General features: G+C 39.4%; 1 protein-coding gene across 3 annotated transcripts in view; it reads right to left on the reverse strand.

Annotated features, from left to right (window-relative positions):
* AFAP1 (actin filament associated protein 1) overlaps positions 1–23,308 on the reverse strand; it is a 251,402-nt gene that overhangs the window by 135,174 nt on the left and 92,920 nt on the right. For all 3 annotated transcript variants that reach the window (XM_020992125.2, XM_078148735.1, XM_020992127.2), the window contains exon 4: positions 7,034–7,142. In XM_020992125.2, coding sequence (XP_020847784.1) covers positions 7,034–7,142 — 109 coding nt within the window. The remainder of the gene's footprint in view (positions 1–7,033; positions 7,143–23,308) is intronic.

A 23,308-nucleotide genomic window follows, 5' to 3' on the forward strand; every position in this document is an offset into this window, starting at 1 on the left:
GATTTAAAACAACTCCAAAAGACACAGGATGGAAAATGTTGTCTCCAAAGCCAGAGAAAGAACTATGGAGTCTGAATGCAGACTGAATCATACTATTTTCTCTCTCTCTCTCTCTCTCTCTCTCTCTCTCTCTCTCTCTTGCTTTATCTTTCTTGTGGTTTCTTCTTTTTGTTCTGATTCTTCTTTCACAACATGACCAGTGGGGAAATGTGTTTAATATGATTGTACATGTATAGCCTATATCAGATTGCTTGCCATATTGGGGGAGGGAGGAGGGGAGGAAGAAAAATATTTGGAACTCAAAATCTTATAAAAGTGAATGTTGAAAACCATCTTTACATGAATTGGGAAAAATAAAATATTATTAAGGGGGGGAAGTCTTTGTTAACAGGGGTGATTTTTTGAGGGGGGAAGCAGAGAGATAAAGGAGTAATTCATCTTTCATAAGTACTTCTTATGAAACAACCTGCCATTAAGTCAGTTGGGGGCCATCTTGACAGTCTACTTCAATTTCAATGGAATCCAATAATGGGAGACTGCCACAGCCCATGCAAAAACTGAAACACCCTCAGAATTCATTGATCACAGATCAATGCACTCTAGGACAATGCTTGTTCTGAAAGATTTGAGGCCTTAGTCTGTCAGATTTTTCATTTGAACTGAAAAGATTTGTGTTGACTAAAAGACCCTGCTGAGAGTTATCAGGTAGCTATAAGGGACAATTATCTATCAATGCTACTGCGTTGGTACAGATGTACTCATGGTGCCTGTGAGAGACAGCATCAGGACATTAAGTTATGCCAGCTTCTCTTCAACTTGTCAATGCTTTATTTTCCAACCCAAAGCAAGACCTGCTAAGAGCAATTCTACTGACTGATTCTCTAACACATGAGAGCAACACAGTGAGATGGAAAGAGCAGCAGCCTGAGGGCCGGGAGAGACCATTGTTCCAATTTCATTTTCTGTGTTACCTTGGGAAGGCTATCTAACCTCTCTGAGCCTCAGTCTCCTCATCACTAAAATGCAGGGAACAACACCAGAACACGTACCTCATAGGTTTGCATTTTATCAACTTTACAAGGCTATACAAATAGTAATTATTACTGTTATTGCTATTCTTATAATGAATAATGGTAGTAATAATAATAAAGCGATGTGAAGAAGTCACTGATTAAGATAGAAAATAGCACAATCACCTGCCATGCACCAGAGAAGGATCAATAGACATTCATTTGTTACTGTATAATTTACCTTTAAAAAAAAAACTTCATTTATTTGCATTACTGGTGGAAAGCAGTCTAAATTAGGAGAAAATATAAATTCCAGTTTTATTTTTAAAGGAATTGTGTTATTGCTTCAATTCCTTAAAGGATGTTGAAATTAAACTAAAAATGAATTGTTGACCTAACAATGAACAAATATAAATCAATAGTGTATGTGATGAGGAGGAAGGGCAGTAGAGTTAAAAAAAAAAAAAACCCTGACTTTGGAGTCAGAAATCCTGAATTCAAATACTCCCTATGATTGTTATTACCTGTATAACATTGGGCAAGCCACTTGCCTCCTTGGTTCTCAATTTCCTCCCATGTAAAAAGTAAGCCTACTTTCTGCTTCCGGGAGCAAAGATGGAGGAGTAAAAAGGTAGTTGTCCTCACCCTCCCCTATCAACTTCTGAAAACCCAGAAAATATCACCCCAGAAAGAAACCCTGGAACAGTTGAACTAGAAGAAAGATGGGGCACAGCAATGCAGCACCTCAGCAAACAGGTCTCCCAGTGCCTCAGCAAAAATAAGGGAAACAGCATTACAAAGTGCCTCAGGCAGATAAGCATCCTGAAGCATTCATCTGAAAGGAGCTGAAGAAAGCAACCTAGAGTCTTCCTAAAGTCCCAGTCTTGCTGATTCCAACCCAACACCAGGTAAGCCAGTAGAATCCTACAGCTTCCAACTGTCAATCAGGAGGAGATAGATCCTGAAGCCTAGGTGGTAGAGCAGGCAAACACCAACACCTGGACCTCCAAGTGCCTCAGTGAGGGCGGGGGAACCTGTGGAAACCAGCTCAGAAAACCACCAGGTACATCAGCACTATACCTCAAAGGAATCTCCCAGTGCATTAGCAGAAATGAGGAAGGCAGCATTGCAAGGGGCCCCAGACAGATAAACATCCTGCAGCACCCATCTAAAAGGAACTGAAGAAAGCTAAAAGAAAGGAAAAGCAGGCTACCTAGAACTGCCTGAAAGTTCCAGCCTTGCTGATTCCAGCCCAACACGAGGTAAGCTGCCAGAACCCTACAACCTCCAATTGCCAACAAAAGAGGCCCCAGCACACAAAGCCAGTGACCAAGACCTAGGCTCCCAACACAAGAAGCTTAGGTCAGTGCCCTCTGTTTCCCAGCAGGAGAGCTCAATCTCTTTAAAGGCCAGGGAATAAGGAAACCATAAGTAAAAAGAAATGTACCATAGATTCATATTATGAGAAGAATGAAGAGCAAGACAGAAATTCTGAAGAGGACAACATTGTCAACAAACCCACACCTGCAACATCAAAAGGGCGTATGAACTGGTCTGAAGCCCAAAAAGCCTTCTAAGAAGAGCTTAGGAAGGATTTTAAAAGTCTAATGAGAGAGGTAGAAGAGTCCTTAAAAAATACAATTGGCCATTGGAAAAAAAAGTACACTGAAGACAACAAGCCCCTAAAAAACACAATTGGCCAATTGAAGAAGGAAGTACAAAAACTAACAGAAGAGTACACTGAAGAAAACAAGTCCCAAAAATCACAATTGGTCAACTGAAGAAGGAAGTACAAAAACTAACAAGAGAAAACAATCTGTTAAAAACCAGAACTGGACAAATAGAAACTAATGACTCCATGAGAGAGCAAGAATCAGTCAAACTGAAACAAGAAAAATGAAAAAATAGAGGAAAACGTAAAATACCTCATTGGTAACAACAACTGATCTGGAAGATCGATCCAGGACAGACAATTTAAAAATTATTGGACTACCTGAAAATCATGATGAAAAAAAGAGCCTGGACAGTATCTTTCAGGAAATCATAAAGGAAAATTGCCCCTGAAGTCCTAGAACCAGAAGGTAAAATAACCATAGAAAGAATACACTGTTCACCACCTGAAAGAGATCCCAAATTGACAATGCCTAGGAATATAATAGCAAAATTCCAAAATTACCAGAGGAAAGAGAAGGTGCTGCAAGCAGCCAGAAAGAAACAATCTAAATTTCATGGAACCACACTCAGGATTACACAGGACCTTGCAGCTTCTACATTAAAGGACATAATATTCCATAAGGCAAAGGAGCTGGGATTGCAGCCAAGGATCAACTACCCTGCAGAAATGAGCGTGATTTTTCAAGGAAGGAGATGGATATTCAACAAAATAGGGGACTTCCAAACCTTCCTGATAAAAAGATCAGAGCTCAACAAAAAATTTGATCTTCAAGTACAAGATTCAAGAAATACATAAAAAAGTAAATGGGACAGAAAGATACAATATGTTCTTAATAAGGGTGGACTGTTTACATCCTTACAAGGGAAGATGACACTTGCAACTCTTGAGAACTGTATTGTTATTACACCATGTTAAAGGAGCATACATAAAAGGGGGTGGATATTAGTTGACTTTGATGTAATGATAAAAAAAAATCTAATCAAATGGGTTAAATGGATCCAAGTAAGTGGATTAGTCTGATCTTAGAAAATGTACTGAGAAAGGAGGAGGTGAACAAGGGTAAATTACATTACAGGAAAAGACAGAAAATCCTATTACAGCAGAGGTAAAGAAGGGAGGGGGATGAGAATTGTTTGAACCTTACTCTCAAATTTGCCCTACAGGCAGTAGGAGGGAAAAGGGGAAACAAAAGGGAGGGGGGATAGAAGGGAGGGAAGAAGCAGTAAGGGTAAAGGGGAAGAAGAGGGAAAGGGATAATAGAAGGGAAGAGAGACTGAAGGAGGCAGTGGTCAAAACACCAGTGGAGGGGGAAGGAGAAAGGAGAAAGAAAAGCAGAAACAGGGGGGAAAAGGAAGGAGAAAAAGACACAGATAGTAATCATAACTGTGAATAACTATGGAAGTTGAATTGGTATCTTTTGTTTAATCTTCTGTTGAGTTTTGTTTCTTCTTTCTGATAGTTCTTCCTATTGGTTTTAATTTTTACTTACAACTTCACTAATGTGAAAATATGTTTAATAGGAATGTAAATGTATAGCCTATATCAAATTGTGCACCATCTTGGCGAAGGTGGTGGGGAGGAAGGGGGAGAAAAATTTTAAACTCAAAAGCATATGGAAGTGAATGTTGATAAATCAAAATAAATTTTTTAAAAAATTAAAAAACAAAAAGTAAGGCTAGACTACATGTCCTGAGGTCTCCTTCAGTTCTAGACAAATGATCTCATAATAAATGTAAATTCCAATATTTGGGCTCAAAAATTATCACTTGTACAAGCATAAGGGGAGGGAAGATATGGCTGGATGCTACCCACAGAAAATAACATGAAATAATAAATTATATCCAAAATAACAAATCATTCATAAAATAACAAATTACACATGAAATAAGTCTTACACAAAATAACAAACGACATATAAAATAACAAATCATACATAAAATAAAAAACAAAAACCCTAAGAGCATTAGAGTACCAGCTCCATGAATTGGCAACGCAAAAATATGGTCCAATTTCAGATCACACAAATATTTGCCTTCTGTGCATCACCAAGCAAGAGAGAGGATAGTCCTCCTCTGCTGTGCTCTGGTCGGACCACACCTGGAATGTGCCATTTGGCATTTCACCTTTTTGGGGGCCGAGCCAGAAGAGGCGAGCAGAATCTGAGAGAACTGAAACTCGCATCATCTAAGAATCAGCTGAAAGCAGGAAGGTGTGTTAAGAATATAATAATCAGGGGCAGCTAGGTGGCGCAGTGGATAGAGCACCGGCCCTGAAGTCAGTAGTACCTGAGTTCAAATCTGGCCTCAGACCAAACACTTGACACCCTTACTACCTGTGTGACCCTGGGCAAGTCACTTAACCCCCATTGCCTAAAAAAAAAAAGAAAAGAAAAGAAAAGAAAGAATATAATAATCATAATAAATATGATAATAGTCATAATAAGGGCTTATGTATAAATAGCTTTTCAAAACTTTAAAAAACTTTTCAAAGCATTATTGCATTGGATCCTTGAAACAACCCTGGAAGGTAGGTGCTATTACTATCTTCACTTTACAAGAGAGGAAACTGAGTCTTGAAACGGTTAGGTGACTTGCCCAGGGGTCACACAGCTAGTTTCTCAAGCAGAATTCATCAAATACAAATCTTCCTGACTTCCAGTCCAATATTTTATCCACTATGCAAATGTGCTTCAATAAGACTAAAGAAGGGAGAAATTAAAGGAAACAAAAGAGCTATGTGGGCCCACAGAGCAGAACTAGGAGTGAAGAAAAGAAACAGATTCAGGCGTATTACACAGAAAAACTTTCTAAAAATAAGAACTGCTCCAAGTGACTTCCCAGGGGATCATGAATTCTCTAACACCAGAGCTCTTTAAATGGAAGCCAAATAACACTTGGCCCTGGAATTATAGATTTGCCTGACACACTATTATGTATGTATTTGTACATATAAGGTAGGACTTGAACAACAGAAGAAGTTCTCAAATAATGCCTAATACTGTAATTTTATTATATCATTAATGCTACCTCACATGTACAAAATGTTTCATAGTTTTGCTCAATGGACTTTCATAAATATTATCTTTTGATTATAGTTTAACTTTCTACTTTGGCTGAATGTTGTGAAAGTTTCTCGAGGGCATCACCCCCATCTTACTTATCTTTATATCTCCCAAAGCAACTATTAAAAATAATTCATTTATAAAGCATTTTAAAGTTTACAAAGTGTTTCCCAAAGGTTCTATGAGACAAACAATAAAGATGTGATTTTCTGCATTTTACAGAAGAGGAAAAGGATACTCTGAAAGATTAAGCTATTTGTCCATATTGATGTGGCTCTTAAGCAGCAGAGACAGCTTCAAACTGAGGTCTAATGACTCATGTCCAGTACATTTTCTGTTATAATACACGCTCTCTCACCACAATGCCTTATATAGTATGCTGGTGTGGACAGCCTATTGGATTTGGAAGCAAAAGGCCCAGCTCCTCAATTTATGTCCCATCTTGAGCCTCAGTTGTTGTTGTTGAGCTGTTTCGGTCACATTCAACTCTTTGTGACCCCATTTGGGGTTCTCTTGGTAAAGATACCGGAGTGGTTTGTCATTTCCTTCCCCAGCTCATTTGACAGACGAGGAAACTAAGGCCAACAGGGTTAAGTGACTTGCCCAGGGTCACACAGCTAGGCAGTGTTCGAGGCCTGATTTGAACTCATGAAGATGAATCTTCCTGATTCTAAGCCCAGTGGTCTATCCACTGTGCCACCTAGCTGTCCAAGCCTCAGTTACCTACTCTCTCAAGTGAGGATGTGGCACTAAATGAACTTGAAATTCCCTTCCAGATTAAAATTATGATTTGTTGGAACCACACAGGTAACTAATAAATAACATTTGTTAAACTGAACTGAATCTCATTTTGTACAGAGACCTAAGCTTAGAATCTTCACTTTTGCATTCTCAGAATCACAAAAATTCTCAAAGTTGGAAGGGCCCTCAGAGACTGTCCCTACCTGACCAAGAATGCCTTCTCTATCTTCTATCCTCTGAAGACCCCTAGTGAGGACTAACTCAATACCTCCTAAGAACACCTGTTTCACTAGTGGACAGCTCCATTAGGAAGTTTCCTTAATATTTTTCCCCTGTGAATTTCTCTAATAAAATCACCCATATGAATTTTAACACACAATCTGAGATCAAAGAATCACAATATCTCCATGCTGGAAGGAAACATCAGTGATTTCTCCTAGTCTGCCATTTTCATTTTACAGATGAGATCACATGGGTAGTAAGAGGCCAATCAAGTGACGGTTCCTTCTTAAAATCCACTGCCTCTTCCAAGGCACTGTTACTCACTTGAAGTGATATACTCAGGAGCTTTTCCGGGACTCAATGGCACAGCTTCTTCATAATAGCCTTCTGGGAGAGAAGATGTTGGTAATGGTGGAGGCCCACTGTCTGGTGGCTAAATGAGAAAAACAGAGTCTGAGATCATTATAAGGCCCAAACATAAATCAATTAAATTAGTGGAAGTTCAATATTCATGAAGGACTTGCCAATGACAAGCCCTTCCTTCCTGCCCCCCTGGGTAATACCTTGCTAATCCAGTAGATTTTTAACTGCTCTTTCAGAACTAGGACTACATTTTTTCCCTCTTTTCTTTGTATCCTCAGAACTTACCACAGTGTGTGGCACATAGTAAACACTTAAATACTTCTTGACTTAACTATGAAAGATTCACAAATTTTCTGGTGTTCTCCACCTTCCTATCAACTTTATATTACTCAGGTTTGATATTTAGACATAAAATAACAAAAAAAAAAAAAACCCAAACAACCACCTGTGAACAGTGCAGAAAACAGGATCCCAGAACTGGAAGGTAATTTTAGAGATCACAGAGTTGAAAGGATGCTGAGAGACCATCTAGTTCAATCTCCTCATTTCACAGATGAAGAAAATGAGGTCCAAAGCAGGACAATGCCTTGCCAATGCCATGGTCAAATGGGTAAAAAGTGAGGGCCAACATTTAGACTTGGGTTTCCTAGCCCCAAACCTAATGAGCTTTATGCCAATAATGAACCTCTTGCTTCTCTAAGAGCAATGATATAGAATAAAGAAGGGGATTGGATGGCACTGCCAGCTGTCTAGTCCTCTGGCCATCCCAGCAAACTTCAGAGGGAGACAAGGCAGTGGCTAGAGGCTGGGAGATCTATTGGGAACCGCTTAGAAAATGGCAAAGAGAACCTACCAATCCAGTATTCTTTATCTAGATAACAACAGCAACCACACAAATGTTGCAGTCTCTTAATTGTTTATAAAGCCTGTTGGTGATGGTTTCCCTCGTACCCCAACTCCACCCCTAAGATGACCTTGTGGGGACAGGTAGTTTAAGTATTATTATCCATTTTTCATTAATTTTTTTTCCAAAAAAGAGAAATCATTACCTCCTCCTACAAACCTCTTCTGAGACACTGAAATTCTTGTGGCCAAGAAATCCTTTTACAGTGGTCCACGTCCCTGCTGGAAGTGCAGCCTACCACTCAGTTTCCTTATTTAGAGCAGGAATAACTCACTGTCTGCCACTGCATGAAATTTTTTCCTAGAGTTGGAGATAGCAAGCTCCCTTCCACCCCAATCTTCTATTCCCCAGGCTGTACATACCTCTGATTCCTCTGGACTTTCCTCACAGGGCTCCTCTCCCAGTCCTTTAATCACCATGTTTTTCTCCTCTGGCCTAACTCCAAACCATCCACATCTCCCTCAAATTAAGTCCAAAATGGTACACAATATGCTATGGTCAGCATCAGGGAGACTCCTATTAAATATTCTTGCTTATACATCAGGGAAGGCATAGGGTTCAAGTGATACTAATTTTCACAGCATTTGAAGATTTATTACATAATTCCCTCATGACAACCCTTTGAGGCAGATAGTACAAGAGTTATCTCCCTTTAACAGATGAGGAAACTGAGGCCCAGAGGAATTAAGGTGCCAAATGTCATATAGCTAGTAATAATAATAAAAAACAACAATAATAGCAGCTAACCTTTATGTTGTTGTTGTTGAGTCATTTTCAGCCATGTCTGACTCTTCGTTATCCCATTTGGGGTTTTCTTGGCAAAACTGGAGTGGTTTGCCATTTGTTTCTCCAGCTCATTTGGCAGATAAGGAAACTGAGGCAGACAGGGTTAAGTGACTTGCCCAGGGTCACACAGCTAGTAAGTGTCTGAAGCCAGATTTAAATTCAGGAAGATAAGTCTTCCTGATTCTAATCCCAGCACTCTATCCACTGCACCACCTTGCTTCCCAACTAATATTTATTTAACACTTATTATGTATCAGGTACTGTGCTTTACAATTATTTACAGTTATTATCTGATTTAATCCTCACAACAAGCCTGGGGGGTAGGTGCTATTATCATCCTCATGTTACAAACAAGGAAACTTGGGCAAATACATGTTAAGTGACCTGCCCAGTAAGGGTCATAGCTGGGATTGGAACCCAATCTCTTCATTCCAAAAGTACTACCCTTTCCATTATGCCAGAATGAATCCCTAATTCAATTAATGAGAAGGAATAACCTTTCACCACTTTTGGAATTGAGATAGCCCAATTCTTCACATGAATAGATAGTTTTATGAATAGGATTCATACAAATGATGATGATGATGATGATGATAATGATTAAAAACTAGCATTATTAAAATGCTTTAAGGATGGCAAAGCACATTATTTCATTTAATCCTATAACAATACTAGGAGGTAGATGCTATTATTATCCCCATTTTACAGATGAGGAAACTGAGGCAGCCAGCGATTAAGTAAGTGTCTAATAAGTGTCTCAGACCAGATTTGACTTCAAGTGTTCCCGACTCCAGTGCTCAATACATTGCACCTATAATGATGACCTACTGTGTTCAATGCACTCTGCTAGGCACTATGGGAGGATAGAAAGATAAATGAGACACAGTGCCTGCTCAAATGGGACTTTGCTGACAGCTCTTCAGGATTTGGAAGATGTGGCAGAGAAGAGGATTTGATCTGCTATGTGGCAGAGAAGAGGATTTGATCTGCTACCAATGAGCTCATGAGATCTATATCATGTGAGGTTAAGCACTGATTGGATGACCACTGCTCTGAGTGGGAAGATAATGTCTCAAGTCCCTTCTAATGCTAAGATTCTATGACTCCCAAGATACTTATAATCTAATTAAGTGGTTAAATAGTGTGACTTGCGGGGGCTGCTAGATGGCGCAGTGGATAGAGCACCAGCCCTGAAGTCAAGAGGACCTGAGTTCAAATCCGGCCTCAGACCAAACACTTGACACTTACTAGCTGTGTGACCCTGGGCAAGTCACTTAAGCCCAACTGCCAAAAAAAAAAAGTTTAAAAAAAATAGTGTGCTTGAGGGATACTGCTTTATCTCATTTGATGCTTACAACAAAACTAAGAGGTAGGATACTATCATTTTATCGTTCCCATTTGACAGATGAGGAAAGCAAGACTGAGAGAGAAAGGAATCACATCTAGGATCACAAACCTAATAAATGGAAGCACTAAGATCTGAACTCAGGCCTTCAGATTAGAAATTAGGAATCACCAAGCACTGCAATCTATCACATCATTAGAGTCACTATGATGATGGTACTGTGGGGTCCCTTCCATCTCTAATCTTCCTTTTCCGTTTTCTTCTGTAACCTTAGACATGAACTCATCTGTGTTCACCCACTGAACCCTGTGCTTGAATTTATCATTAGTGTGTTTTCCTTGGCTAAGCATATGAAACAAAAACCAATCATATTTTTTTCTTGAATTTGACCATAGGGTTCTTAATCACTTAAAGAAAAATAGAGGTTTAGTTTTGAGAGGATTTTTGCAAGAAAAGTCTGACCTTTTCCTTTCCTTTGGTCCAGACAGAATGGAGACAAATGACAAAGCACAAATTACTAAATTACCTTTGTATTAACTGACAGGCTTTTTTTAATGTCAAGATAATATTAAAATGGAAATTAAATGTGTTCTGCTGAAAAAAAGTTATTACTGTGTGGTGACCTCCTTTAAGGTCAACATGTGGTATGAGAGGAAGCTAGTTTCTTAAAAAATGTTTCTACTACTAGTGGTTAGTGGAGTCCTTTCTTTAATCTTAAAATGATGTTCGTGGTTTTAAAAGCCTCCTTTTCATTCACTTAGTAATCATTTATTAAGGGTCTACTGTGTGCTGAGCTCTGTGCTTGGCACCAAAGACAAAAAGAAAAAAGAAGAAAAATGAAACTATCTACCCTCAAGGAGCATACATTCTATAGGGGCCAAAGAACATGGAGAGATATGAATAAATTCAAAACATAGTCAAAGTATACAAAGTAGTTTCTAGGGAAGGGAGAGGGACGTAGTGATTGGGATTGGGAAATAAATCAGAAATGAATGTTCCACAATTGTCTCCCATTTCTAGATCAAAGAGGCATGTTTCATCATCCTTTGCCTAGATTATAGCAAAGCATTCCAAAATCCCATGCTATTCTTGTTGACAAAGTAGAAAGATGTAATCTAAACAGCAGTCAAATTAAGTAAATTAGCATTTAGTTAGGTGTGGCTCCAAAGAGCAGTTACTGATGGATCAATATCAACTTGGGAAGGGGGTCTCTAGCTGAGTGACCCAGGGGTGCATCCCTGTCCTCTATTGTTTGGTATTTTTGTCAATCACTTGGCTGCAAGTATAGACTGGTATATTTTCCCAGGTTTATATATTTCACAGGGCTGGGAAGGATATTATTATGCTGAATTACAAAATTGGGAAGTAAAAAAGATCTTCAGGTTAGAAGTTTGTGCCAAGTTGAATAAGATAAAATTGAATAGAGATAAATATGGTCATTGAGATAAATGTAAAATTTAACAGTTGGGTTCAAGACATTAACTTCACAAGTGCAAAATGATCAGGTGATGGATTAGGTGAAACTAGAAGAGATTTTGGACTGAATGAGACTAGACAAAAATTCATTTGCAAAGGATCCAGGGGTTTCAATGGGCTGGGAGTTTCACATGAGTCAAAAGTGTGTTATAACAATCCAAAAAGCTAAAGCAATTCAGGGCTGCATTAATAGAGTTAGCGTCCAGGAATAGGGAGGATGAATACTATATTCTGGTCAGACTAAATCTAGTGCTTTGGGTTCAGTTCTAAGTCCCAAATTTTGGAAAAGTCTTTGAAACCATCCACAAGAGGGTGACCAGGATGACAAATGACCTTGTGATCATGTCATATGAGGACTAGTTGAAAGAATTGGGAATGTTCCACATAGAGAAGATGAGATTTGAAAGGTAAGATAGTTTTCCTATGGCTGAGATGAGACTAGATTAAATTAGACTAAGGGGAAAACTACAAGTAATGGGTAGAGGTGGCAAAGAATCTAGTAGTAGGCATATACACCAAGGAGGACATTGATAAAAATTGGAAAAAAGTCACCCCATATACCAAAATACACCTAGCAGTATTTTCAGTGAGAGCAAAGAACTAGAAACAAAGAAGATGTCCATCAACTAGAGAATGGCTATACAAACAATACATGAATATAACTGAATATTACTACAGAGAATGCAGACAAGAAGAGAAAGAATAGCAGGACCTGATACACAGCCATGAAAACAATACACATATGACAACTATAGCAACATAAATGGAAAGAACAGCCACCATAAAACAACCAAAAGTAACTGTGACAAAGTTACAATGAGCAAGAGGTATGAAAAGACATTGCCCCAACCCCACTCCTTTTCAGGAACGGGAGCTCTACAGGAATGGAGCATTGCACATACTTGTGGAATTTTTCTATATTAGGGTTTTGCTGATTTTTTTTCTCTTCTTCCTTTTTGTCTTTTTTTTTTCCTTAAAAAATACTTCTTATATACACTGGCTCTCTGGAGGGATATTGGGAGAAATGTTGACAACATAAAAACAAAAAATACCAATAAAATTTATTTAAAAAAAAAAAAACAAAGCAAGGTTATTATAAATGAAACCTCAAAAAAGTGGCAGAGAGACACATCTAGGCTTAAGGTAAGGGAAAACTTCCTAACAGTTTGAGCTACACAGAAGTAGAAACTTGGGAGGTAAGCAACTCCTCCTTCACTACAGATTTCAGGCAAGGCTTGAATGATCATTTCCCAGGTATCTGGGGGTGGGGGAAAGGGGGGAGGCAGGGATGATTGTTCAGGTGTGAATAGGCCACTAAGGTCCCTTCCAACTCCAGTTCTGTGATTAGCTGCTTTTCAAGAGCTTGTGACTATATAAAAGTCTCCACACTAGATAACTTGTTGCCACAAAGGGCCTACAATGTGTATAAACCACTATTAAAAAATCTTAGACAGTTTCCTCTACTAAATGGAAATCCCTATATAATCCAACACTTAGCACAGTACATGCCTGACATTTTGTAGGTGCTTAATAAATGTTAGTTGACTGACCGTTGCTACTATTAAGTCACAATCTTTCTGGGAAATAGACGAAAGGGGTGTGTGTGTGTGTGTGTGTGTGTGTGTGTGTGTGTGTGTGTGTGTGTGCGCGCGCGCGCGCACGTGCACATGAGCACATTTATGGCCTTGGTTCACTCCACAGTATGCCTTTCTCTACCTGGACCATCACCTCCTCTCTCTGTCCACTGATAACCTGGACTCTATCCCTAGGGCTCCTGGCTCTGACAGGTAAGTTTTTGCCTTTTCTTACCGGGGTCCAAGCATCCATGACATTCCCTGGCCCTTGCATAACCGTGCCACAAACCATGCCCTCTTTTCATCACTCAACATTCATTCTCTTCTCTCCTCCTCTTTCTCCTTCTCTTTCCTTCTCTCTCTCTCTCTCTCTCTCTCTCTCTCTCTCTCTCTCTCTCTCTCTCTCTCTCTCTTTCTCAATCCAGGTCTTTATGCACAACACCACAGTCTCTCCCTACCTAGATAAATGTCAGAAATATGCTTCTTTTAAGACTTCTTCTGCATATGTTGAGAGTCAGGGGGTAGGGGGGAGTGGAAGAAAGAGGAAATGAAACCCAAATGGTGCTTGTCTGGATGAGCCCCCTTTGGTGCACCGGCTGCTTCACAGAGTTGGGTGGGAGGACATGAATGGCCAAAGTCAACACAGATGGAATCCATTTTGGAAAAGAACTGGGTCTCAATTTTTGAAATGCTCTCTCAGCACTTGCTTCTGACTCCATACAATCAGTGCGGTAGATGTATGACTTTGGGTCTGAAATGAAAACACGAACCTTCTGAAAAGTACAGACCTCTCTTCCAAAGAACATTTTTTATAATCCAAGAGCATTTTTTTTTCCTTTTGGTCTATTCTAGTCTCCCTTTTTATGGGCAAGGTAGCTTATAACTGAATATGTAAATGCCTCAACACACCACACTGATGAATGACATGGTTAGAAGGTTTGCAAAGTTCTAAATCTCCCTAATCCCATCAGCCTTTCCCAAAGCATCACTGAAAGATAATTTTGCCTCATGGTATGAAAAACTAAGTTCAAATCCAAGACTTTCTTTGGGAGTCCTCTTCTGAAAGTAACTGCCTAAGAAAAAGGAAGAAAAGGAATAGGAAGAAGAGGTGGAAAAAGAGCAAGAAGGAGGAAGAAGAATGGGGAAGAGAGGAAAGAGAAGAGCAGATGGAGAAGAAAATGGCGGAGAAGGAAGCAGGGTTTTTTGACATGACAATAAGCCCTTAAATTAATCAAGGTATTTAATGCGCGCTCACTACTTAGAAGCATCATGAGATGGGGAGAACGAGCCTCAAAGGCAAGAACACTAGGCTCATGACCCACATCTGCCACAAGCTGGCTGGATAAACCTGAGCGCTTCAGTTCAATTCTTTAAGGCTGTTTGCTCATCTGTAAAATGGGAATAATGACATCTGAAATGCCTCGCCCAAAATATTTTTGTGGAGTTAAAATGAACGTTATACATAAAGTGCTTACACACAAAGTATTATATTAATGAAATTTGTTGTTGTCATCATCATGCCCATGGTCACATGGGATCAACTAAGTGTCAGAGTCAGGATATGAACTCGTGTCCTGAGAACAGTTCTGATGTTAACTCATCACAACACAAGTGGTTAGAGCACATCTGGGGACCTATGGAGCCCCATACTTTAAGAAGGCCAATATTCCAAGTGAAGCAAACTGTCACAGTCTCTCTCTTACTCAGTAGAGGGCCATGGAAAGAACCCTGAATTGGTGTTCAGAGGACCCAGGTTCCCCTCCTCCTGGCTGCATGGCCTTGGGTACCAATAAAAGAGATACATTGATGAAGTACTTTAAGGCTTGCAAAATGCTTTATTCACAACAACTTTGTGAAGGAGAAAATACAAGTATCCAAGTACTATTATCCCCAATTTAAAGATGAAGAAACTGAGACTCAGAGAGAGGAAATGATTTATCTACAGTCATACAGATAAATGATAGAGTCCCATAATCCTCTTGATGCCGAGGTCCAAGCTTTCCCACTCCATCCTGCTGCTTCTCATTTAATCTCTCCAAGCTTTGCTTTAATTATCTGTAAAATTAGGGGAATAGGACCAGCTGATCATTTAGGCTCCCTTCTTTTTTATACAGAATATTTTATTTTTTCCCTAATTACATGTTAAAACAATTTTTTAAACTTTTTTTTTCACTTAGACTTGAAAAATCATTCTAGCTTTAAATCTGATTGTGTACTCTCTTGTGCCCTTAAGCAAGCACATAACCCTTCAAAAAGGTCCTAAGGTTGTTTTTAGGGAAACCAACCGGGGTGGGAGGGGGGGAGAAAGCCTCTCCCTCCTATACTCTGAACTTTTTTTTGCACTAACTACATACAGAAATAAATGAGTACTAATCAGGGCTTTGAGTCCACTTTCCTATAATAAGCAGGTCATGAAAATGTTGAATGTAAAATTCTAAGGTTCAGGAAGATGCTTGTAGTGTAGTAGGACAATAGATCAGAGGTCAGATAGCCTGGGTTCAAGTTCTCACTATGAGTCTCAGTTTCCTCAGTTGTAAAATGAGGATAATACTTATTACCTCATAAGGTGGTGAGAAAAGCAAATTACAATCCTAATGGACTGAGGTAAGATCCAAAAACATTTCTGAGACAAAGCAATTTTAAGTTGTTTTGAGTGAGTATTCATCAGAGGATGCCTTTCTGAGGATGGGGTCCAGGAGGAAAGCATGCATTTAGGGTAACCCCTGACTGTGGCAACAGGGCGGAAAGGGGAGTTTCTGTTGCCACTGGGCCATGGAGCTGAGGCAGCTGTTTTGTCATAGTCTTTCATCTGTGAAACACCCATGTACAAATTGTGGTCAGTGTTTCTCCCTCCAACAGTAATATCATTGAGGCTTCATCACAATTTAGGTTAAAGATGTAGTCAAGTGAAGCTGGAGAAATGCCAGCAGAGTTCACTGAACATTTGCCAGCCTTCTGTGTTCTAAAGAGAACACACACATTTCTATCCATAAACTCTGAGCCCCTTTCCTAAAGTGCAGGGACAGGAGTCAAGCTTCAAAATAGTAAAATTGTCGAATAGATAGATGAATGGATAGGTACATGGGTGGATGGGTGGGTGGACGGATGGATAGATGGATGGATGGATGGATGTGAGGCACAGTGGAAAGACTGCTGGATTTCAACTGAGAAGACTGCTATTTATTATTGGTGTGACCTTGGACAAGTCACTGAACCCCTCTGAAACTCAGCTTCCTCATCTGTAAAATGAGATTAAAGTCTCTACAGTCTCTATAGATCTCTAAAATCTTTTCTAGACCTAAATCTATGACCCCACAACCAATATATATAAGCTAATGTGCTTACCCCAAAAAGCTAAAAAATAAAAATAAAATAAACCACACTCATTCTGAGATAGACACAAGCCACATCCAGTGGAATTGAATATTATTTAAATAACTACAAAGAAAGGAAACATTTTCAAGGAACACTTCATATTTCTTATTACTTTATTTTTTAAGGCAGTTGGGGTTAAGTGACTTGCCCAGGGTCACACAGCTAGTAAGTATCAAGTGTTTGGTCTGAGGCTGGATTTGAACTCAGATCCTCCTGACTTCAGGGCCAGTGCTCTATCCACTGCACCACCTGGCTGCCCCCTGGAACACTTCATATTTCAAAAGGCAAAGTAACTGAACAGAGGAAACCATTAAATGATTCTTTTGACATCTAAGTTTCCTGTAATGGGTAAGTCACGAAAACGTTGAATGTAAAATTCTGAGGTTCAGGATGATGTTTTTATTGTAGTGAGACGATAGACTTAAAGATCAGACAGCCCGGGGCCTCAGTATCCCCCATTGCAAAATAAGGGCAATATTCGATATTACCTACCTCTCAGGACTGTGAGAAAAGCATGTTACAATCCTAACGCACGACAGAAGTGGTATTTATTGTATGGTGTCTATTGGGGACAAGGAGAGGGACTATACCTGTAACTTCACTGAAATAGAGAACTCAGTGGGAGGAAGCTCCCTCTACCAATGTAGATCAGTACCTTCAGTCTCAGAGAGTGGTCTAGAGCACCAAGATGTTAAGCAGCTGGCCCAGAATCTCACAGCTAGCCTGGCTCTGAAGCCAGACTTGAACCGTGATCTTCCTAGTTCCCAGCTCTCTGTGTGCTCAAGTGAAATAATGTATAACATGTTCTGTAATCATAAAACACCATAATAATAAGTTACCATGAAAGGATGAATACAAGACTATAAAGGAAAAGCTAGCCCATTCCAAGATCTTTTTTAGGCAATTTTAGCAGCAATGCTAGTATGAATGCCAAAAGATCAGAACAAAAAGTATTAAATTCAATTCAACAATTATTGACTATTTCTGTCATGTACAAGACACTTCACTAGGTGCATACAAAGTCAAAAACAAATGATTAAAAAAAAACAGTCTCTACCCTGAAGGAATTTATATTTCCCTGGAAGAAGTTGTTGTTTGGTCATTTTTCAGTCATGTCTGACTCTTCATGACCCCATTTTTGGGGTTTTCTGGGCAAAGGTACTGGAGTGGTTTGCCATTTCCTTCTCCACTTCATTTTACAGATAAAGAAACTGAGGCAGATACGGTTAAGTGACTTGCCCAGGGTGACACAACTAGTAAGTGTCTGAGACCATATCGAAGTCAGGTCTTCTGGACTCCAGGCCTGGAGCCCTATCCACTGTGCCACTTAGCTGATCTACTGAAAGAAGAGAAAAGAAAAGAAAAAAAAAAGAGGATTCAAGAATGCTGCAGTCATTCAAACATCTTCCTTGCTTCTTAGACAAGGTGCCAACCCTCATCTCTCCACTGGACCACAGGGCGACATAGTTCCTCTGTAGCATACGTGTCCACAGGCCTGGGTCTAAGAGAAAATAGTCTCTAGTTTTTCCAAGTCCCCACATTAAGTTGTAGATTAGATTGTGTGAGTGAATTCCAAGAAAGCAAAAGGCTAAAGAGTTCAATGTGAGTCCTAACTATTCTACATGACTATCCAATCTCTTCTAATCAATTACTCTGTTCTGTGAATTTGTCTCTAATCCACAACATCTCTCAAATCTGTTCATTCTATTCCATCCCCATCACCATCTTTGTACGGTGTCTCCTTACTACCTGTGTGAAATGTTGTAATTGCCTCCTTGGGCAAAACTTAAATCGTTCGTTGAGATACTTAGATTCTTGTTGGCAGCTAGATGGTACAGTGGATAGAGCACCAGGCCTGGAGTCAGGAAGACCTGAATTTAAATGAGGCCTCAGACACTTCCTAGCTGTGTGACCCTGGGCAAGTTACTTAACCCTGTTTGCTTCAGTATCCTCATCTCTAAAACGATCCAGAGAAGGAAATGGCAAACCACTCCAGTGTCTTTGCCAAGAAAGCCCCAAATGAAGGGCAGCTAGGTGGCGCAGTGGATAGAGCACTGGCCCTGAAGTCAGAAGGACCTGAGTTTCAATCCAGCCTCAGACCAAACACTTGATACTTACTAGCTGTGTGATCCTGGGCAAATCACTTAACCCCAACTGCCTAACAAAAAAAAAACCAAGTCCCACATGGCATCACAAAGAGTCAGACACCACAGGAAAGACTCAACAACAGTAAAACTTGCCTCTCTAACTTTATCTCATATTACTGCTCTTCATGCAGTAAAAGCTCCAACTAAACTAATCTATACTGTTTCCCAAACATACCCTGTCATTTACTGCTTTCTGAATCTGCTCACAACTTTGCTTAAACCTAAAATATAATTTCTTCCTCCTTTACCATAGGAGGAAAAATCCATTGTTTACAAAATCCTAGCCTAGCTAATCAGTACCTGTGTGACCTTGGGTCTCCCTACGCTAAAATGAGGAGATTGGATCTCCAAAGTGATACCCAGCTGTAAAACTCACAATCCTTTGATCATATGCAATGCCTTTATACCCTAAAGACTTTTTCTGATAACCACTTCCTGATTACCACTGAAGCTAACAACCCTTTCCCTCCAGGGTCTCGTACAACACTTGGCTTTGGACCTCTCCAATGCATTTATCAAGTATTATCTCGTGATACAGCTATTTGTGTTTCTCTTATCTTTCCCCATTAACTTGCCCATTCTCCAGACTTAACTGTTTCAGCAGTTGCAGACAGCACTGTTCTTTTGGTCCCCCAAGCCTGTAGCCTCAGTCATCCTAAACTTCTCCCTTTCCCTCTCTGTCCATAAGCAATCAACTGCCAACTCTGGTAGCTTTTCCCTCTACATTTCTTACGTTGGTATCCCGCTCTCCATTCACACAGCCACTACCACATCTCTCAACTAAGCTACTTCAAAAACCTCCTAAAGGATCACCCTGCTTCAAGGCTCTCTATCAACAAGGATCTTTTTGTTGCCAAAATAATTTTCCCGAGCTACACATCTGACCAGGTTACTCTCCTGCCCAAAAATCTTCAGTGGCTTCTTATTGCTTTTCAGATAAATATAAATTAAATCTCTAGGCATTTAACTATCTCCACAATCAGGATCCAACCAAACTTTTCAACTTGATTTTATATTACTCTATTTCATGCACTCCACATTTAAGTTACTGGCCTACTAGCTGCTTCCAAACTTTGCAATCTTTCCCTTTTTTTCAATTTTTTAAAGTACTTTTTCTTTTTTTCTATTTCCATATTAGTCATGTTGTAAAAGAAAACAGACCAAAAGAAAAAAAGAAAAAAGAAAAAAACTGTATATATGCTTCTATCTGTATTCAGACTCCATCAGTTCTTTTTCTGGGGATGGATAGCATTCTTCATCTTAAGTCCTTCAGAGTTGTCCTGGATCATTGCTGAGAAAAGCTAAGTCATTCACAACTGATCATGCTATAACATTGCTATTACCATGTACAATTTTCTCCTGGTTCTACTCATTTCACTTTGCATCAGTTCATATATGTCTTTCCAGGTTTTTCTGAGGGCATTTAACTTATTATTTCTTATAGCACAATAGTATTCCATCACAATCATACACCACAACTTGTTCAGCCATTCCCCAATTGATGGGTATTCCCTCAATTTCAAAGTCTTTACCACCAGGAAAGAGCTGCTATAAATATTTTTGTACATAGAGGTCCTTTTCCTTTTTGCTTTTTATCTCTTTTGTGACACAACCTAGCATCCTAGACCTAGTAATGGTTATTCCTAGGTCAAAGGGTATACATTTTTTGATAGCCCTTTGGGCATAGTTCCCAATTGCTCTACATAATGGTTGAATCAGTTCTTAACTCCACCAACAGTGCATTAGTGTCTCAATTTTCCCACGTCCACTTTAACATTTGTCGTGTTCCTTTTCTATCCTATAAGCCAACCTAATAGGAGTGAGCTAATACCTCAGAACTTACATTTCTCTAATCAGTAGTAATTTAGAGCATTTTCTCCTATACCTAAAGACAACTTCGATTACTTTATCTAAAAACTGACTATTCATATTTGTTTTTATCATTTACCAATTGGGGAATGGTTCTTATTCCCATAAATATGACTTATTTCTCTATATGTTTGAGAAATGAGGCCTTTATCAGAGAAACTTCCTTCAAATTTTTTTTTCACAGTTATAATTGCTAACTGTATTTCCCTCCATCCTAGTTCCCCTCTGTTTATTCTATTCTCTCTCTCCTTTCACCCTGTCCCTCCTCGAAAGTGTTTTGCTTCTGACTTCTATCTCCCCTAATCTGCCCTCCCTTCTATGAGCACCTCCCCCCTTTCTATAATACTCTTCCCCTCCTAATTTCCTGTAGGGTAAGTTAGATTTCTATACCCAATTAAACATGTATATTATTCCCTCTTTGAGCCAATTCTGATAAGAGTAAGGGTCAATCATTCCCTGCAACCTCCCCCATCTTCCCTCCCGAGTAAAAGCTCTTTCATACCTCTGTCAGACAATTTACCCTATGCTACCTCTCTCTTTCTTCTAGTGCATTCCTCTTTCTTACCCTTTAATATTTTTAGATATCATACCATCATATTCAACTCACACCTGTGCTCTCTGTCTACATATATATTCCTTTGAACTGCCCAAGTAATGAGAAAATTCTTATGAGTTACAAGTATCATCTTCCCATGTAGGAAATTAAATAGTTTAACCTTATTAAGTCCCTTATGATTTCCCTTTCCTGCTTACTTTTTTATGTTTCTCTTGAATCTTGTATTTGAAAGTCAAATTTTCTATTCAGCTCTGGTCTTCCATCAGGAATATTTGAAAGTCCCCAATTTCATTGAATATCTACTTTTTCTCCTGAAAGATTATACTGGTTTTGCTGGGTATGTGATTCTTGATAGTAATCTTAGCTCATTTGTCCTACAAAATATCTAAGCCCTCAGATTCTTTAATGTAGAAGCTCCTACATCTTGGGTTATCCTGACTGTGACTCCATAATACTTGAATTGATTCTTTCCAGCTGCTTGCAATATTTTCTCCTTAACCTGAGAACTCTGAAATTTAGCTGTAATATTCCTGGGAGTTTTTATTTTGAGATCTCTTTCAGGAGGTGATCAGTGGATTCTTTCAATTTCTACTGTACCCTCTGGTTTTAGAACATCAGGGCAGTTTTCCTTGATGATTTCTTGAAAGATGATATCTAGGATCTTTTTTTTTATTGTGCCTTCCAGGAAGTTCAATAATTTTTAAATTATCTCTCCTGGATCTATTTTCCAGGTCAGTTTTTTCCCAATGACATATTTCACATTGTCTTCTATTTTTTTCATTCTTTTGGTTTTGTTCTGTTTCTTGATTTCTCATAAAGTCATTAGCTTCCACTTGCCCAATTCTAATTGTTAAGAAATTATTTTCTTCATTGAGCTTTTGTATCTCCTTTTCCATTTGGCCAATTCAATTTTTTAAGGAGTTCCTTTCTTCAGTTAAGTTTTGTGCCTCTTTTTCCATTTGGCCAATTACACTTTTTAAGTAATTTTTCTCTTCAGTTAATTTTCGTATATCTTTTTCCATATGGCCAATTCTACTTTTCAAGGCATTCTTCTCATTCAACTTTCTACCAGTTTTACCATTGGTCTATTCTGCTTTTTAAGGTGTTATTTATTTTCTTCCATATTTTTGTGTGTGTACCTCCTTCACCAAGCTGATGACCTTTTTCATAATTTTCTTGCATCACTCTCATTTTTCTTCCCAATTTTTCCTCTACTTCTCTTACTTGATTTTTAAAATCCTTTTTTAGCTCTTCCATAGCCTGAGACCAATTCATATTTTTCTTTGGGGCTTTGGATGTGGGAGTTTTAACTTTGTTTAACTTTGTTCTCTTCTTCTGAATGTGTGTTTTGAACTTTCTTGTCACCATAGTAACTTTCGATAGCCAGAAATTCTTTTTGGTTGTCTGCTCATTTTTCTAGCCTATTTCTTGACTTTTAACTCTTTGCTGCAGTGGTGCTCTGTTTCCAGGGTGGAGGGTGGACTGTCCCAAGCTTTAGGTTTCTTACGCAGCTGTTTTCAGAGACGCTTCTAGGGGTCTATAAGTTTCAGTTCTTCCATGGTGGTAGGATCTAAGAAGAGGTGTTTATCACTCTCCTGGCCTGAGTTCTGGTCTGTGAGCAACCACAAGCACTCTTTTCTGCCCTGGAACTATAGTAAGGGTCCCTATTCCACTGCAGCCACAATCTCTGGTATGCTAGTGCTCCTCCTTCCCTGCCACTCAGCACTACAACCCAGATCTGAGTGTGGGCAAAGCGAGAGTCCTGCCCCCAGAGTCAGCAAAGAGACACCTGTACTCTCCTTCTGTTTTGGGGGGTTTTTTGGCTAGGCAATGGAGTTAAGTGACTTGCCCAGGGTCACATAGCTAGTAAGTGTTATGTGTCCGAGGCCACATTTGAACTCAGGTCCTCCTGAATCCAGGGCCAGTGCTCTATCCACTACCCCACCTAGCTGCCCCTTGTAATCTCTTTCTGATCAGTTTGACCCCCTTAACATCTGTGGGCTGAGGTCCAGAAGCAAACACTGCCACTTCTGAGTCAGTGACTCTCAAGGTCTGTTACCGGTTTACCAGGGCCAGGTCTGTGCTGGCTCAGTCTGCACTGGTCTGTGCTACACTCACACCTCGGTGTAACAGACCTTTCCTGCTGACCTTCTAAGTTGTCTTGGGCCAGAAAATTCTTTCAACCCATCCTTTTGTGTGTTCTG

The sequence above is a fragment of the Phascolarctos cinereus genome, unplaced genomic scaffold, assembly GCF_003287225.1.
Source record: "Phascolarctos cinereus isolate Bilbo 61053 unplaced genomic scaffold, phaCin_HiC Scaffold_9;HRSCAF=440, whole genome shotgun sequence".
Lineage (NCBI taxonomy): Eukaryota > Metazoa > Chordata > Mammalia > Diprotodontia > Phascolarctidae > Phascolarctos > Phascolarctos cinereus.